This window comes from Pituophis catenifer, unplaced genomic scaffold (genome assembly GCF_029215685.1).
Source record: "Pituophis catenifer annectens isolate HBS135680 unplaced genomic scaffold, rPitCat1.0.hap2 SCAF_7, whole genome shotgun sequence".
In the NCBI taxonomy this organism is placed as follows: Eukaryota; Metazoa; Chordata; class Lepidosauria; order Squamata; family Colubridae; genus Pituophis; species Pituophis catenifer.
Genome location: NW_027256887.1, coordinates 48,079,302 through 48,098,707, shown reverse-complemented (window position 1 = coordinate 48,098,707; position 19,406 = coordinate 48,079,302). Strand labels below are relative to the sequence as shown.

At 36.7% G+C, this 19,406-nt stretch overlaps 1 protein-coding gene across 2 annotated transcripts in view; it reads right to left on the bottom strand.

The window, feature by feature from the left end:
- Window positions 1-19,406, bottom strand: part of NAV3 (neuron navigator 3) — a 227,241-nt gene that overhangs the window by 91,575 nt on the left and 116,260 nt on the right. For both annotated transcript variants that reach the window (XM_070947671.1, XM_070947672.1), the window contains exons 10-12: window positions 10,765-10,873; window positions 9,229-9,612; window positions 2,154-2,273 (exon numbers count right to left, since the gene is read on the bottom strand). In XM_070947671.1, the coding sequence (XP_070803772.1) occupies window positions 2,154-2,273; window positions 9,229-9,612; window positions 10,765-10,873 (613 nt within the window). The remainder of the gene's footprint in view (window positions 1-2,153; window positions 2,274-9,228; window positions 9,613-10,764; window positions 10,874-19,406) is intronic.

The window sequence follows — 19,406 nt, the reverse complement described above, 5'->3', positions numbered from 1 at the left end:
ATCTGTTTTAAGAATTTCAGTATTTGCAAAATTAGTAATATAAGGGATCAAAAGAGCACCAGATGCAAAGAGATAAATATTCTCATTTATTATTCCCATAATAATTCTTTCTCGGTTAATGCATACACACAGAGACTTTAATTAAACAAAGCCCATAACTGTTTGAAGACAGACAACTATAATATATTCCCGCAATCTTCTTTTCTTCTGGCTACACATACCCAGTACCACCAACTGTTACCTGGTATTTCCAACAGTAGCTGGAGGTCCTTCCAGGTCCCTTCCTGTCTTGATTGCTCTTCTCTGGACATGTTTCAATTTTTCAATTGCTTTCTAAAATGTGGTGGACCCAAACTAAATGCAATATTTTAGATTTGAGGAAAGAAAATAATCTTCTTAATAGTAGCTGTAAATTAAATAGATGCACCAGGAAATCCTCAAAATAATAGTCTTTCCAATTGGTACAAAGAGATAAAAATTAGAAATGTGAAGGCTATATTTTCTTTGAAACTTATACAATAAAGCAATTGCATGAATAAAAAAAGTAAACGGATTGCTTGTATTCTCCTGTAGCTCTGTGACTGTTTGCTCAACCCCTGTACAATCTCATACAAATATATTTAGGCAACTGCATGGACTAATCCAGAAAGTAAATAGCTGTAGTACAAAGAAGATTTTAGCTATAACAAATTAACATCTTATGATTTTAGTGCCAGTTTATTTGATTGTTAAAGCACACAAATATTCTTTTCTTGTCTATGATATGTCTGAGTCTTCCTTTTCCAATGTCCGAAAAATATTCCATACAAGTACAAATTATAAGTACAGAAGAAGCATATTGTATAAAAACATTATTACTGGGTTGTAAAAATGGAGGGGGTGGGGGGAAAGGTGGAGCCATTCAAAAAAGAACAGAAAATGTGCATGGTAAATAGATATCACTTGGCTGGATGGGATCTTGAGGGCAGTAATCCTCATATCATCTCAGACAAATGGCTGATCAACCTCTTCTTAAAAATCTTCATGATGGAGAACCCATGGCTCCAAGAGATAGATGTTCCATTGCTTAATAGCAATTATGTCAGGAAATTCCTCCTTATTTCAGATGGGAATCACCCTCTGTGAACCTTCCACCAGAGGTGGGTTGCCCCCGGTTCACATCGGTTCTATAGAACCAATAGTAAAACCGGCGGGAGGTTCTGCCCACTGACCCTGACCTCATCAAAACGCTTCTGCAATGCGCAGAACAGCATGTGCGTGCGTGAGTGAAGCGAGCACACACGCGCGGCCCAGTTGCGAAACGGTAGTAAAGGTAAGTAGAACCCACCTCTGCCTTCTACCTATTCTTATTCTATCTTAGGTAGCTAAGATAGATCCATCTATTGCTAAAGTAAATACTATACTAATTGGGGCTTGATGGAGTTCAGACATTATTTAAGAAGCCAGATATGGACTCAGAATCCATTTCATATTTTGATGACGTTTTTCTTTGATCGTGACTTGGATGAAAAATACTTTGGATTAGTCTGAGCTGAAGCTGGCAGTTCTGTCAAATTCTCTCTGCTGTAGCAGATGGCTCAGGAACTTGGTCAAGAGGTGTGAAACGATTTGAAATGTGAAGACTACAATTTCACTGTAAACTAGCCATTGGGCTGCACTCCACAAGCACAAGGACAGCATAATCTACAGTATATGCACAGAGCAGAAAACAGTCTAAAATACAAAATAAAAATTACAGCACAAATTCTGTTATGCTGAAAGTTGTTATTTTTAATCACCATCTGATTTACAAGAACAAATTCTTAAATGCTGGCATTATTGCTAGGCAGCTGCTGTGCCTTTGTATTCTACAGGACAATTTATTTGCAGCACTTCATAAATCACAACATTATTGGTCATTCTGATAGTAACTGTCTGGTGGATGTTGATACAAGAGATTTGGGGGGGGGGAAGGTCTTTGTGTCTTTCAAGAATACACAGTTCTCTTCACATAACTGTCCAGCTCCAACTTAGGTTTTGTTGCCATTATTTTTAATGCTCCCCAACCTACAGCTACTGATCCCAATATTTACAAATTTGAAAATTAATTGCCCTGAATAACTTTCCCAAATCTCTGTAATTTGACATTCTTTTATATATAAAAAAGGCTTTACCTGTCTGCATCCACTGTCACATCATGAATTCCTCTTTGAATGACATCTCGAGAGGCAGCTATGTCAGGAATTCGATTCAAGCTTCTTGTGTATAGATTGAGCCCTCCATCGGTCATGTAACTAAAAATAATAAATATAAAAATGAATTAGTAGGAAAGGCTACCACTTATAGACATTTTTGTTATGCTATATAGTGCAACTATTATCGATATGAATTAAAGGTAATATTTTTGTTGTTTGTAGGATATGTAATCTTGATCAGAGTGAACCTTGTTAAACCAAATGATAAAATAACATCTCTATAATTAAGATCCCTTATTGATTTAAATATGCTAATCACAGTTACTTTCCCTGGGTCATAACCTAACAGTAATATATATGTTATTTCTGTCTGTCTGTCTGTCTTAATCAGAATAAAGCTGAGAGGGACCTTGGAGACTCCGCTCCTATTGAGAGGGACCCTGCTCAATCAGGAGACTCTAATACCATTTCAGATACAGGAGGTGATTGTCCAGTCTTTTCTTAAAACCCTCCAGTGATGAAGCACCTACAATTTCTGCAGAGAAGCTGTTCCAATGGTTAATTGTCCTCACGGTTTGGAAGTTTCTCCTTAATTCCAGGTTGCTTCTCTTCTTGAGTAGTTTCCATCCATTGTTTCTTGTCTTGCCTTCTGGTGCTTTGGAATATAAGTTGACCCCCTCTTCTTTATGGCAGCCCCTCAAATACTGAAATACTGCTACCATGTCCCCCATGTCGTTTTTTTTCTCTAGACTGGCCATACTGGCCATGAATGCAACCATTCGTCATATGTTTTTGTCTCCAGGCCCTTAATCATCTTAGTTGCTCTTCTTGACAATTGGCAATGTGGTGACCAAAGCTGGATGCAGCATTCCAGGGGTGGTCTTATTAAGGATTTAGTAAAATCATGTGAAGTACAAATACTTCACATGATTTTGATTCTATGCTTCTGTTTATACAACCAATTATTTTATTAACTTTTATGGCTGCTGCCACACACTGCTGAGTCATGTTTAAGTGATCGTCCACTAGGAGCCAGGTTTTGCCTAATCTGAACTAGTACCTTTGGTTTTTCCTATTTAGGTGTAAAACCTTGCTTTTCTCCACATTGCATTTCATGTTGTTGGATAGGGCCCATTGCTGGTCTGTCAAGATCTTTTTGAATCCTTAGCTTGTTTTCTGGGGTATTGACTATTCCTACCAGCTTAATCTGTAAATTTGATGAGTTCTTCTATTCATTCATTCTCTTTCTCCCTCTTTCTCCCTCTCTCTCTCTCCCTCCCTCCCCCTCTCTCTCTGAGAGATGCATGTAGAAATTCCCATGTTTGGCATCTCAGATTGCCAATAGTATCTCTGCCTGATATTTGGGAAAGCTGCTGCTGCTGACAAAGTAGAAAATAATCAGCTAAAAGGATAAATATTTTCCTACTATAAGCTATCTTACTTCCCTCTTCTTTATTTCCCAGCTACACCACAAAAGGAGAAGTATTTGATACTGCATTGTCTCTTGATTAAAATGGCCTTATTCACAAAACTGATATGCGTTTCAGAGGATACATGGATATGTTATCATACATCCTGCAAGGGTAGGAGAGGATAGAACTATGGCTCCAGTATGTATCCTCTTTCTACCAGTGGTGGGTTGCCCCCGGTTCACACCGGTTCTATAGAACTGGTAGTAAAACCTCCGGGAGGCTCCACCTACTGACCCTGATGTCATGAAAAAGCTTCTGCGCTTGCGCAGAAGAGCGTGTGAGCGAAGCAAGCATGCACGCGCAGCCCCGTTGCGAATCGGTAGTAAAGGTAAGTAGAACCCACCCGTGCTTTCTACCTACTGTGGTCAGGACATATAATATATTCCTATCGTAGTGAATTTACTATAGCTTGATATTATCTGTATGGTCACAATGATACAGTGGGTAGGATTAGCTAGGATTCTAATCTAATGCCAATATAACCTTCTTACATTCTAAACCTCAGGCAAAATAGTCATGGTTTATTAGCTCATGTCTTATTTACTTCTCAATCTTTTTAGTTTCTGTTGCATCTGTGAACAGTTTAAAACCTAGACATTACTGAAAAGCAAACTGGGAATAAACCAGGACATTAGATATAAACAGTGGTGGGATTCAAGTAATTTAACAACCGGTTCTCTGCCCTAATGATTTCTTCCAACAATCAGTTTGCCAAACTGCTCAGAAAGTTAACAACCAGTTATCCTGAAGTGGTGCGAACTGGCTGAGTCCCACCACTGGATATAAACCATGTGTATTTCACATATTATACATTTGCAATCCGTAAACAAAGAATAAACGGTGATTTCAAACATTGGTTTACTACTAGCCTAAAGCAAACTACTGTTCATTCGCTTTGTTACACTAGATCAATGAAAAGCTCATTTTTGCTTAGTGCCATTTCTTAGACATTTCAGGAACATATGTGCTAGGAACATATTTTGAAGCAACTGTATGCCTAATATGAATTCTAGCAGGAATCTGCAGTTTCTGAGATACCAGACTGCTTTGTAAGTCGAAATACTGTATATTTGGCATTTGGTGAGGGTGGGTAAAACTATTGCAGCTTCCATTTTAATAGAATTACAAATTAAGAAAAAGAAGGTGAAAATCATATTTAAGAGTTCAAGATACTTTAGTCTCAGGTAGGTAAAATTTTTAGTTGAGAGGCTACACACATGAAACAGAGTACTTTCTCATATTAATTCTTAATTATTCCTGGATGATTGTCCTCAAGGTTTAAAGTAATTAAAGTGGGAATGAAAGAGATAAGGTTTGGCATGCTTGGGTGAAGCATGTATTTTTAGTGCTTATTAGCCTTTTTACTTATTTAATATAAAATGGAAACAGTACTTTAAAATATTTTAAAATATTTTAGCTAAGAGCACTGCCATTTCGAACATTTCCATTCAAGAAAGGCAACCTAATTTATTTTCTCTTTTGATAAACCAGTTGATACTTTTTTACATTTTTAGTCAAGGATTACTAGCAGTAAAGTATTCAACAAAAATCAGCAATCAACCTTCTTATTCAAGGTGTCACCTTTTTTTAACATTTTCAATATGTTTTTGCTTTTAATGCCAAGAGTGTCCTGACTTCAGTGAGATCAGTGATTTTCCTCCCTTTTTAGCCTGAACCCTAAGAATACAGGGATAACACCAGACAGCATCTACTACTCCACTTTATGATATATGACCTGATAAATGGTGGAATATAAATCTAAAATTAAATACTTGTCTAGATTTCAACAAACCAGTCTTAGGGCAAAGTAAAAACAATTATAGAAGAAAATAACAAGTTTTACATATTAATTTATTAAGAATTCATCTGCAAAGTCTGAGAAGAAAGTAAGTAGGCTTGGCATGCTTGAAAAAGTATTTGTATTTTTCACATGAAAAAACACAGCACCTCCCCTCTATTCAATAAAGCAGTCTTCCTTTTCTCAAAGTTCTACAGTATTCTGAAAATAAGGTATGGCTTATTTTCAGACTTATCTTTGACAACAGGGCTTATTTAAATGAATTATAAGGGGGCTGTGATTGTACAAGGGCTGAACCTGTTTGGAAACATTAGCCTTAGTAGTGTGATGAAGGCATGCACATACATAAGCCACACTTTGCAAACAGTCAAATTGTTGTATCCTTTACAAATATGTGTGCAATAAAAGTTAACACCTGCCAGGAATTCAAAGCACATTTAGATGAAAATTCATACAAAAGTTGTCACAACTGAGTGCATGTATTTGTATCTCCTCCTGTGTCAACACTCAAGATCTTCAGAAGCCAGTGCATGTCCAGTGATATGGAAATATACTTGTTCTCCCTGGACTTGCTCTCACTAGCTGTTTAACCCTTTCATGAATGTTGAATGTACTAAATGCCAAAACAGGGCTTGGAATCAATGGACAAGTACAAATATAACTCAGTTCTCAGCTGGTCTACTTAGAAATAAATTTTGCATAACTCAATTGGATCTAAATATGATTTACAATGTTTAGATTTCAGCTTTGAATCAAACCTGACTACAATTTCTGGGATTTTTAATTGGAGCCTAACTATTTAATGATTTTAAATTTTAATTATTGTTTTGTTTCTGTGTTTTTAAATAGGCTGTACACCGCCCTGAGTCCTTCGGGAGAAGGGCGGTATAGAAATAAAATTATTTATTTTATTTATTTATTTATAGGGAATTTTTAATGTGAAATTCTTAGGACTCCTCAAAATCCTTTCTGCAAAATCCTGGACATTCCTAGACTTATTCAAAGATTTCTGAAGACTTAAGCAATTCTCTGAAAGCTGATTGCCCCTATCTGAACTATCACATAGTTTTGGTTCAAACAAACCAAAAAAAGTACATGGTACCTGCTTAGAATTTTATTTTATATTCCAAGATAAGGGAGGACATTACAGCATTATGAGATGGCAAAATTGTATTCCAAGTAAAGAAACTATGAACTTGCTGCAACCTCAGTACTGAAAGTCTTTAAAAATATCATAAATGTTGCTATTTAGCCCACAAATAATTTAATTAATTTTATTATGGTTATTTAGTCTTCTGAAAGACTTGGTGGTCATGTGCAAATTAAGGCTCACTGATCTGTTTTGCCATATCCATTTTGCTCTCTCTATCCTGATTTATAGAAATATTTGAACCATCATACCATAATGGTCATGAAAAAAAATACTACACCAGCAACTATTATTTTTATCCTATAAACATAAATTTTCTCTTTTATCCCTCCCTATCCACAATGTGGACAGAATAAAGAGAGGACCATTGGTTTGAAAGAGGGGTAAAAGAGGTCATTTATGTTAACATTCCCCTCTCTCAACAGAGGGGAATATAAGACACCACCTATCTCTTGTCTACAACACAGTCCTTTAAGCAGTTCCAAGAAAATTCCATCCCATTTGCACTCTGACATAGGTGACCCTGAGAGCACTGATAAACCCCCATGTGGCATCAAGAGATCTCCAGGACAGTGCTAATGACCAGATGACTGCAAAGAAATATGATCCTTTAAAGTCCTCCCTCTCCCCCCCCTCCTATCAGAACAATCTTTCTATACAGTGGTGAAATCCAATTTTTTTTGCTACGGGTTCTGTGGGCATGGCTTGGTAGGCATGGTGTGGCTTGGTGGGCATGGCTTGGTGGGCATCACAGGGAAAAGATATTGCAAGATCTCCATTCCCACCCCATTCCAGGGGAAGGATACTGCAAAACCTCCATTCCCACCCCACTCCAGGGGAAGGATAATGCAAAATCTCCATTCCCACCCCACTCTGGGGCCAGCCAGAAGTGGTAATTGCTAGTTCTCCGAACTACTCAAAATTTCCGCTACCGGTTCTCCAGAACCTGTCAGAACCTGCTGGATTTCACCCCTGCTTCCATCCCTCCCAACATCCTGTCCGAACTGATGAAACTTCTTGGATGAGAAGGAAAGTATCTTCTTCTTCCTCAAGCAAAAAACTCCAGTCCAGTTGGCTTTTTAAAAAGCACCTTTGATTCAACTATGACCTGGATGACTGATAATCTCCACAGAAACTTACTTTCATGTTTCTCCTGTCATATCAGTGGTGGGTTGCTACTGGTTCGCCGGATTGGGCAAACCAGTAGCGACGGCGGAGGCTCTGGCCACCCACCCGGACATCTCTGAGCATGCGCAGAAGTGTTGTGCAAGCGAGCGAACTGGTAGCAGCCGAAATTGAAACCCACTACTGTGTCATACCCAACTCTTATTCTCATATAAAAAATAAGTAGAAGCATGCTCTTATAGTAAGAGCAATATTCATCCCTCTTAATGGAACTTTACCAATTTGCTATAGATATTCACATGTCTTAGAATCTTTTCCCATATTTGGTAAACAGTTTACCAAAGATCACAAATTTATATTTGTGGCTGTTTTTGCTAACTATCGTTCAGTCTCCAACCTTCGTTTTATTGCGAAGGTTGTTGAGAGTGTGGTGGCGTGGCAGCTTCCACATTACCTGGATGAAGCTGTCTATCTAGATCTGCTCCAGTCTGGCTTCAGGCCTGGGCACAGCATGGAAACAGCATTGGTCGCATTGGTGGATGATCTCTGGAGGGCTCGGGATAGGGGTTGCTCCTCTATCCTGGTCCTGTTAGATCTCTCAGCGGCTTTTGATACCATCGACCATGGTATCAAGTTGCACCGGTTGGAGGGTTGGGGGTGCGGGGCACCATTTTGCAGTGGTTCTCCTCCTACCTCTCTGACCGGTCACAATCTGTGTTGGCAGGGGGGCAGTGGTCGACCCCGAGGCGCCTTGTTTGTGGGGTGCCGCAAGGATCGGTCCTCTCACCCCTTCTGTTCAACATTTACATAAAGCCGCTGGGTGAGATCATCCGTGGCTTTGGGGTGGAGTTCCATCAATACGCTGATGACACCCAGCTGTACATCTCCATCCCAGGCCACCCCAACAATGCCCTTGAAGTGATGTCCCGGTGCCTGGAGGCCATGCGGGCCTGGATGGGGAGAAAGAGGCTCCGAGTCAACCCTTCCAAGACCGAGTGGCTGTGGCTTCCGGCATCCCGATATAGCCAGCTGGTGCCATCGCTGGTTATCGGGGGCGAATCATTAGCCCCCACAGAAAGGCTCACAACTTGGGCATGCTCCTGGATGCATGGCTGTCTTTAGAAGAGCATATGAGGGCTGTGGCCAGGGGGGGTTTTCATCAGGTTCGCCTGATATGCCAGTTGCGCCCCTTTCTGGATTGGGACTCCCTATGCACAGTCACTCAGGCACTCGTCACTTCCCGCCTGGACTACTGCAATGCTCTCTACATGGGGCTCCCCTTGGGATGCACCTGTGATTAGTTAATTAGTTAATTTATTTTCACTAATAACTTTTATTGTAAATTATTATAGTTCTAATTCAGCCAGGAACAAATTCACCATATTTTTCAGATTTTTGCCTCATTCCTTTCTGTTTATAAACAGATTTGTGAATTCTGTGAATTTAATTTGTGAATTAAAAAAAATCACAATTTTTGTAATCTCATTTTTACAAAAAAGAAAAACTTACCCACTGTTGATGTCATCAGCTCGAAGGCTCTTCCCAAGAATGTCCCCATCACTCATGTACCCTCCAACATCAACATCAGAGGAAATGTCCAGGTCACTATTTCCTTTTTCACCCATGTCAATTTGGGGGATGTTTCCAAGACGAGAGATGGCTGCACGACGAAGAGGTGTGGTGTACATGAATCGAGAAGGGTCAGTATGGATGAAGCGACTAGCACCACTGCGAGGGTACCCTCCACCCAGGGAAGGAGCATCACCTGCCTGGAGTCGAGGACTAGCTTGTCCAAGCCTCCAGGTCACTGGAGAAGATCGGCTTGTTAAGCCAGGAATGCTTCGTCCATTCACTTCAGTTGTCACAGTACTGTCAAATGTTGTTTCCAGTGTGCTGTCAAGCAAAACAAAAACTATTGAACCATGGTGTCCATATTTCTATGCATATGGGATGAAATGAAAGGTAGACAAAGGAAAGTTCTACTTTTAAATAAACACGGTTTAGGGGAAAAAATAGCACCTGTTTTTAAAGATGTCACTCTAAGGCTGACATTTTTCTGCAACAAGCCAATTTCTATTCTCAGATTTTCCATATTTTTAGCAATGGTGGGCTTTGAGATAAAACCATGTTAATATATAAGATTTAAATAAAATAAAACAAACCTTGTAATGGAAAACAAAATCTGTTAAATGTTCACCAAATGACATGCAGTGACAAAATGCCAGTAGAAAACATAAAGTACTGTAAAATAAAATGGAGGGTTTTTTTAAAATCAGGGACTTCCTTGTAAAGTGTAATGAATCACTCATACAAACCAGTAGCTAAAATTAATATTGCAATATGACAATGAGATTAAGTTTGAAATGTTTCCCATTTGTTTCAGTAAATACATTCTAAATAAAGATAAGCACAATATTCTTAATAGAATTTGGCAACTACAGTGTCACTCAGCTGTGTTATTACCATTAACAAATACTATTCCTTTGAATTACCTGCTTTCTCCATCCTTCTCCATCAAGACTAAATTCTATTAAAACTGTTTACTTTAACCCAAGTGGCAAGATTCAAATTACAAGTAACACACAATGTTTATTCAGAATGGCCTCATCTATACAGCACCATTATTATGGATTAGCATTGTTTAAATATGAGCTATACAAGTTGATTTTACTCTGATTTTAAAGACAATTTATATTTTGTTTTCTGAAATACTGCCCTTTTGTACAATGATTAAATTTCACTTTTTGATATTTATTTCTTAAACCATATGATACGTTTTAAATCAAACCTTTAAACTGCTTAAAGAACAATGATTAAACTCACTTCTTAAGACTTGGTGTACTATTATCTAATGTTTTCTTAAATTTTTTGTGGCCAGACCCTCAAAATGAAGGAGAACAAAAAGAAGAAACAAAACATTTACTGAAAGGTTAAGAACATTAATTGACCAGATTTTGAAACTCTGAAGATTTTGATTAGACAATACACTTTTTCACTGTTTTTGCTTTATGGTTCCATGTATCCAACTGCACTAGTAAACAATACCTGTGGCTTATTTGAGTTCCTCTAAGACTGGACATAGTTTCTTCCAAGTTCTGTCTCAGATCAGCTATATTCTTTACAGTTCTCATTCTTCTTGTTTCAGGATCTTCTCCTGCAATCAACCAGCCAACCAATGGATATGAGTATGGAAAATACATAAAGCATACAATATATGTGAAAGACAATATGAACTAGAACATTTCAATGTTATAATCAAAACCACGATGAAAATGAGTAAAAATGAGAATAATCTTGAGTTTGAATGACCACATAATACAAATTAAGATCCCATCTATAAACAAATTGTATATAGTGTTGAAACTAATGGCTTATGAGGACAGGGAAGAAATAAAGTAGACTTTCCTTCTTGAGTACTGCTAGTTCCTATTTTTCTTGTTTCCTTCCTAACCCAAAAATCAGAATAAACTGAATTCTAAGTAGCCAGCAATCTAATCACAGTATAAACAAAGCTATACCTATGCTTTATGCTTTCATTCTGCTTTTGTTTACATTAAGCCTTCCAGAATTATTATGATTTTACAGTGAATGCCTAAATGTATCATCATCACCACCACCACCACCATCAATAGCATGGTGGTCATGTATTTCTAAATTACAACATATTTCTTTATTATATCTTTTATATATCCTTCTCTAATCTACTCATCATTTCAAATAGAAGGAAGTTTTATTTCATGAATCTCTGTTGCTGCCTGAGTAGAAAGTAGAACTTCACTAAAACCAGTGGTGAAATGCTACCAGTTCGCAGCAGTTCGGGTGAACCAATAGTAAATAAAAGCTACTGGTCCCTCCGAACCGGTATTTCTGACAATCAGCTATGCTGTGCGATTTAAAATTGCTAGAAAGCAGGAAATTCAGCTTTCTAGTGCAGGGGTGGGCAACTATGGCCCTTTTATGACTTGTGGACTTCAACTCCCAGAATTCCTGACCCAGCCATGTTAGCTCATGAATTCTGGGAATTGAAGTCCACAAGTCATAAAAGGGCCATAGTTGCCCACCTGTGTTCTAGTGAATCTAAATTGTGTGGCACAGCTGATCCCCCCCTCGCTGTTCTTACCTTCCCAAGCCTCCTTTTTCCGCCGTTTGGCGTGCACCGTGCATGTGTAGCCAGCAAACCAGTGGCAAACCAGTTCAGATTTCACCACTGACTAAAACTCTAAGTTTGCAATGTATTTATAAGGATGAACAAATGCTTATGGTGACCTCAGTGTTTTGTAGATAGAGCCATAACCTTGAATGCACCTTCACTTATTTCTTCTGCTTCTCATACTTTTCTGCTTTTTTGCTCTATTGCTGGAGTAATGAAGTATTCTTAAATACTTTTAACCTATTTAAAAGTGAAGCTTTCTGTATGAAAATTATATTGCATTTTTAAGCCAAGTAAATTTAATTCAATAAAAAAAAGATGGTGGGGGAAGTCAGTTGACTTTCAGCATATTGTTTAAGAAGATACAGAAATGTAGCAAAGCAAAGTCTATACATTATGGAATGTTATTTCTGTTTCAAAATATAATGATGTTTGGCTATAGTAATTTATCTAAAGGGTCCAACTTTTTTCTGATTATGCAATGGAAAATCAACCATAATTTTATAGTAGTGAAATTGGCATAAAGTGTCTATAAAAATAATAGACTTTCCTGTAATTAATACATAGATTAATAAAGCTACAGATTGCAATAAACAGTGATATACAACAATAGGATTTTTTTTGCTTTTTAGATCAAGAAAAAAATATTTTACTAGAAATAGTATGAGTATATAAGATATTTGAGAACCAATTTAGGGCAGGGTTAAGGTGTTTTATTAGAAGGCAGAAAATGTTTCATCTTGCCTTATATATGGAAGCCCCCTGAGTTACTTTGAGCTCTTCCTTTCTTTCAGCATTAGAAAAAGAAGAGAGAAAACCCCTTCCAAAAATGTTGCCAAAGAATATGCATGGGATGTGTCTATGTAGTCATCAGAAGTCAGGGTCATAGACATTTTCTGCATATTGAGACTTGACAGATTTCAGAGGACCCATGTGCTGGATAAGGTTTAGGACAACTTGTCACAGCCAACTCACTGTGGCCAACTCGCCATGGCCAACTTGCTGCAGCCAACTCACCACAGTTAACTCACCACAGAACAATTCATGGTGGGACAAGATACATAATATTGAAGAAATGGTGGAGTAGAATCATTAAAGAAAGGATGAAAAAGGAGGGACAAAATGAAATGTGAATGACAAAAATTAAAATATTTTAAAATTATTTTAAATAATTAAACAAAATTGTTGAATTGCCCTGCAGTGTGTTAGCCAAGCAAGTTGGCCTGTGGCAAATTGGCCGCGTCAAGTTAGTCATGGCGAATTGGCAGTGATGAATTGATTTGGTGATTGAATTGTTGGCTGTGGTGAGTTGTCCTATTCTGCTCTGGATATATGCAAAGTGAAAAAAAGTCCTGAAGCACTTATGAGCGATATAAATAAAGCCTGTAACAAATAATAAATATTGTGGGTTAAATAACCTATACATCAGTGCTTTGGGTACAAAAAGCACTAAACTGCTGTATTTTGGGCACTGTATCACAAGCACCCAACATTCCAGAGGAGAAGGTTTTTCAATCATTTTAACACAAAAGTTATTTTCAAAAGATAGCGGAATCAGAATCAGATTGTACCTAAGAGTAGGTACAGTCATGTCTGGATAATCACATAATCTGAAATTTGAGAGCATGAAATCAGAACCTTGGACAGTAACACTAAGTCTGAGTAGGTTGGTTTCTTCTATTTTAAGATCCCAGATTCGGAAAGGAATATTGAGTCTAATCCTCTAGTTATGTAAAAGAATCCAGATTAAAGCATCCTACACATATGGTTATCTAGCATCCACCTGAATACATCCAATGAAAGAAAGCTTCTGGCTCCACCATCAAACTACTCGTCCTATTATTTTTCCCTAATATTTTATTGGAATCTATCTTTCAGTAATTTAAAATCTATTATTCCATGTCCTGTGTTTTGGAGTGAAAATGATACCTTGATAGTTTTCTATGTGACCTTTTTTTCAGTTATCTGAAGATGGTTATCCTATCCACCAATGTCTTTGCTCAAGGCTAAACATACCAGTATCTAGCTAGGTCAATCACCCTTAGGGCATAGTTTTTAAAGTCCTAATCATCTTCATTGTCCTTTTCAAAATGTGTTGTAATTTCACTGAATCTTCTTAGACTGTAATATCCAGAATAGAATCGAGAAAATATTTCTTACGATTTGGAAATTCATTCTTTATAATGCTGACTCAGTTTGCAATTAACTTCTATGGTAATATCTTCATTGCAAGTACTATTATCAAGCCAGATATTATATAACTTATATCTGTGCACTTGACTGTGTCCCTGTCTAGTGCATTTACTTCAATTAAAATTTCATTCTGTTACTTTTAATCCACTTCTCCAACCTGTCAAGATTGCTTTGAATTTTATTTTTTATTCCACAATATTTATTTATTTATTTATTTATTTATTTATTTATTTATTTATTTATTTAAATTTCTATACCGCCCTTCTCCAGAATAGGACTCAGGGCGGTGAACAGCCAGAGTAAAAAACAATACATACAAAATTTAAAAACAATTTAAAATAATTAAATATTACTGGCCGTAAATTAAAATAACCCAATTTAAAATCAATTTAAAATTAACTCAGGCCAGCCCCGCTAGTTGAAATAAATGGGTTTTCAGGGCCCGACGAAAAATCCGGAGGTCTGTTATTGTACATATATACAAGCTAATATAAATATAAGCTAATCCTATTCAATTTTGTAACTTTTGAAAATTGAGAAGCATTCCCTTTAGCTTTTTATCTGATTATTAATAAAAATATTGAAATATTGAAAATCTGTCTTGGGAATTGATAATTGTGGACTTGAATAATAATTTGGCCCTCTTTCCAAGTTGATAAAAAATAATTGATGGGAACTCTAAAAATAAATTGTGAGCCAGCTATATATTCACATAATTGTCATTATTTTCAGCCCACACATAACTAACTTGCCTATCAGCATGTCATTGGATGCCCTCAGCTACTATCACATTAAATAATTTTAATGAATAGAATTGAAACACTTATGTTTATTACTATATTTCTTAAAGATAGTTTGTTCAAGTTTTAGCAACAAGAAAAATTGTATCTATGGCTGGGGATTCACCATATCTTCTAACTAAAAGGATACAAAGTGGAATTGTTGATGTATAAATGGAGTTTCTAATTTTTACAGAATTCTCTCTGTAAGTGATTAAGTAGCTTTAACGTAGTTAATCTTTATCATAATCTTGCTCTTTTTTAGGTCAAAATTATATTTCTTATAGTAAAACATGCTATTGATAGGGATAAGTATTTGCTTGAAAACACTATGAAAATGGAAACAGAACAGAAAGACGACTTTTTCTTCATTACTCTGGAATGAAAATACGTTTGTATAAATAATTACTATATAAAACAGTTATTGACAATTAGTGTTCACATGCTTGTAATTCTAGCACAAGGAACAGCAGAACCTGGTGGTGGAGTGAAAAGACTGATCATCCTAGAATCCCTACATAGCCACAGAAGAATTAAGTCCAATCTCCCCTTGAGTACCATTGACCCTTATCTAATTTGACTGTGTCACAGATGAAAATCTTTCATTTACTTCTATTAACTCTAACTAGATGCTGACTGTTAGTTGAGACGATTCCTGTTCATAATCCTTTAGCAATAAATCAGTTTAATTGAACTTTCACTTGTCGACCTGGTCTTTCATGCCTGACAGCAATCTGTTTAAACTGAGGAATGATTATGCATTTTATATGCTCTACACTTGTATCTTTGTATCCTGGAATTTATCTCATTTGCTGATGTTTTCTTAACAGAAGTCTTCTTCCTGCACAAATAGACAATGAATCCTCAAAAGCAAAAAATGTATGAATACTTGAACTTGGAAAAACATTTGCCGTCCATTTGTTTCCTTCTCTTGCATATTAGCAATAAACAGGTCCAATCTCTGGTTTTTCTGGCACATTTTTTCTGAGCATCTAATTTTTTTTATAGCATCTAATTTTTTTTATAGAGCAAGGACCTATCATAAATATAATATTTCATAATGACACTTTTGTATCATATTAATCTGTGGATGACCTTGACATTATATGACTATATATGACTACAGAAATATATAGCTTTGTTTATGTTTGTATTTTGCCCTACATCGAAAGCATATAGGAGTTTGTATGTGTACATCCTAACTTAATTGCAAATATAATGTGCAATATCATACAATTGACATAAAAGGTCTACACATACCTGATAAAATATCAGGGTTTTCAGATGTAAAAAAAATCAGAAGATAAATCACTTCAAAATGCTTTTCACCTTTAATATAATATATAAGGTGCACAGTTCAGTTGAAAAACAAACTGAAATCTTTTAGGGGGAAAATAATAAAAATGTACACTATCATGGTTGCATATGTGTGCACACCCTTTTATGAGTAGGCATATGACTGCATTCAGAATTAACCAATCACATTCAAACTGATGTTACAGCCAGTACTCATCTGCCATCAATTAAAATGATTCTGATCAAGACCATATAACATTCAGTAGAATTTGTCTGACATGGTCTGAAAATTGCTTACAAGGATCAAAGGGATCTGTCAGAGCTGTCCCAGTTTGGGCATTTAGAAAAGAAAGACTCTCGATTCCATTTGTAGTGAAATGTATGCTTTTACTAAAACCAGGTGGTAACAGAGTAAGCAAAGCAAGATCTGAATATTCCTACGTAAACTCAGTGCTTTTCCCTTCTCCCAAGCCCCTCCCCACTTGCTCCTTTTATAAATATCCAATAGTATTCAAACTAGTATTTTGGTAACAGCCCTAAACACCCTAAAATTTGGTGCCTCTTGGTGGATGTTTGCATTCTGTTCTCACACTTGTGTTCTTGGATCTTCCAGGCTCTGTTCCAGCCTGGCACCTCTGGTTCATCCTGTCATCCCCCCCCCCCCCCCGTATTTCCTTACTCCTCCCTTCCTCCCTTTATGGCAGGATGACATTGAAGCGAAGCAGGGCTGAAGCAATGCAATGGCAGATCTGATAGGATCTCATTGTTTGAAGGTATCAGTCAGGAGAAGGATACAAAAAAAAAAAAATCCAAGGTTTTGGATATACAATACTATAGAACACAGTGAAGGCTGTCATCAACAAGTGGAGAAAATATGGCACAATAGTGACATTACCAAGAACTGAATGTCCCTCCAAATTTGATAAAGAATCAGACAGGCTACCAAGAGACCAACAGCAGCATTAAAAGAGCTGAAGGAGTTTCTGGCAAGAACTGATTGTGACAACAATATCCCATATTCTTCATATGAATGGGCTGTGAGGTAAGTTGGCAAGATGGAAGTCTCTTATTACAAAGAAACATATCCAAGCCTGACTACATTATTTTGCAAAAATCAAATCTGACAAAAGCACATTGAAAAATGTGTTATGGTCTGCTGACACCAAGGTTGAACTTTTTGGCCATAATTCCAAAAAGTATGTTTGGCACAAAAACAATACTGCACATCACCAAAAGTACATCATACCCACAGTGAAGCATGGTGACGGCAGCATTATGTTTTGAAGATGCTTTTTTTTCAGCTGGAACTGCTTTAGTCAAGGTAGACAGAATTATGAACCATTCCAAATATCAGTCAATGTTGGCACGAAACCTTTAGGCCTTCGCTAAAATGCTGAAGATGAAGACAAATTTCATCTTTCAACACAATAATGACCCAAAGCATACCTCCAATCAACAAAAGACTGGCTTCAACTAGAAGAAGATTGAAGTTGTAGAATGGTCCAGCCAGAGCCCAGACTTGAATCCAATTGACAGTCTGTGGGATGACTTGAAAAGGACTATGCATAAGAGATGCCTTTACAACCTGACAGATTTGTAGCACTTTTGCAAGAAAGAGCAGACAAAGATTTCCAACGCTAATTGGCTCCTAGTCCAAAAACCCAAATGCTGTCATTAAAATCAAAAGGCGCTTCAAGAAAGCATTAGTTTAAGGGTGTGCACACTTATGCAACCAGGTTATCGTATGCTTTTATTGTTATTTTTCCCAAAAAAGATTTTTTTGTTTTTCAGTTGAATTGTACAGCTTATATGTTATATTGTAAATGGAAAAGATTCTGAAATGATTTGTCTTGGTTCAGGTTTTTTTTTTTTACATCTAGCATTTTAACAGGGGCATGTAGACTTTTTATATCCACTGCATAGTGATAGGAATAGTGAACAACACTCATGAAGGACTCTTTTTCATGTTCAGACAGCTTAGAGACAAGAGGTCACATTTCTTTCTATATTATATGGATTAATGATATAATATAAGTGAAATGAAATGTCATTTCTTAATTTTAAATGGATAATTTGAGACATGCAGCTGTATCAGCTATTTTTGCCATATTTTGTTCAACATTCTCTCATTAAAAAAATATAACACCATTGTTTTGTATTATATCACATTAATATTAGATTATATACTGTGACCTACTACATAGGAATGACATAAAATTTTTCTGCATCAGCATCACTTGCATGTATATATATATGTATGTTTCTAGGCCTTTTTTTTCTGGCAGCCAGCAAACATTCTGCTGCCCATTGGGAAACTAAGGAGACTAAGATATATATATATATATATATATATGGGGGCTTGATTCTGGGCTTTTTTTTTTTTCCTTCTGGCAGCCAGCAGGCCCGATGCTGCCCTATGCTGCCTAGTGAGAGACTTATATAGATCTATTTCTGGCTCGTTAGCCATCATCAGTAAGCCACACCCACATCTCATGTATCCTCCCTGTAAAGGTACAATATCTATTTTCTTACTTTTTCGTAGGTTTTATGTGTGTTTTTCTTTTAGCCAGGTTTTTCCTACGTAACCAAGATTTTTCTACAGCCCTAGCTCAGTGGAGTCACATCCACTCGATTCTGGGCTTTTTTTTTTTTTTTTCCTGCTGTCTGCCAGAAGGAAAAAAAAAAAGAAAGCCCAGAATCGAGTGGATGTGACTCCACTGAGCTAGGGCTGTAGAAAAATCTTGGTTACGTAGGAAAAACCTGGCTAAAAGAAAAACATATATTTATATATATATATACACACACACACACATGCATACATACATACATACGTGTGTGTGTGTGTGTGTGTGTATTTCTCTTTAGCCATATATATATATGAATTGCAACACTGTTATTTGTCTGCAAAAATATAATCAATCAATCATCCCAATCATAATACACATATCTAACTATATCAGTATTATGGAAGTATGCTGTATAGCAAAAGTCAAAGTTAGAAACAAGTTTTTTCCCTGATTTATATATCAGCAAAAAAATCAAAGACATATTTTCTTTCAGACTTTTAATCTGAACATTATGTAAAACTAGGAAACTTGCAAAAAAAGCCTTGGCACTGTAACACAGATTTTCAAAAATGTACTGCTATAAAATTCTTGAATCCATAATTTTGAAAAGACATATATCTGAATAGCAATCAGAAGTACAACTGGCTTGCAAATAAATGCTTTACAACCCCTATATTTTTGATAAGTCATAGCAACTTGCTT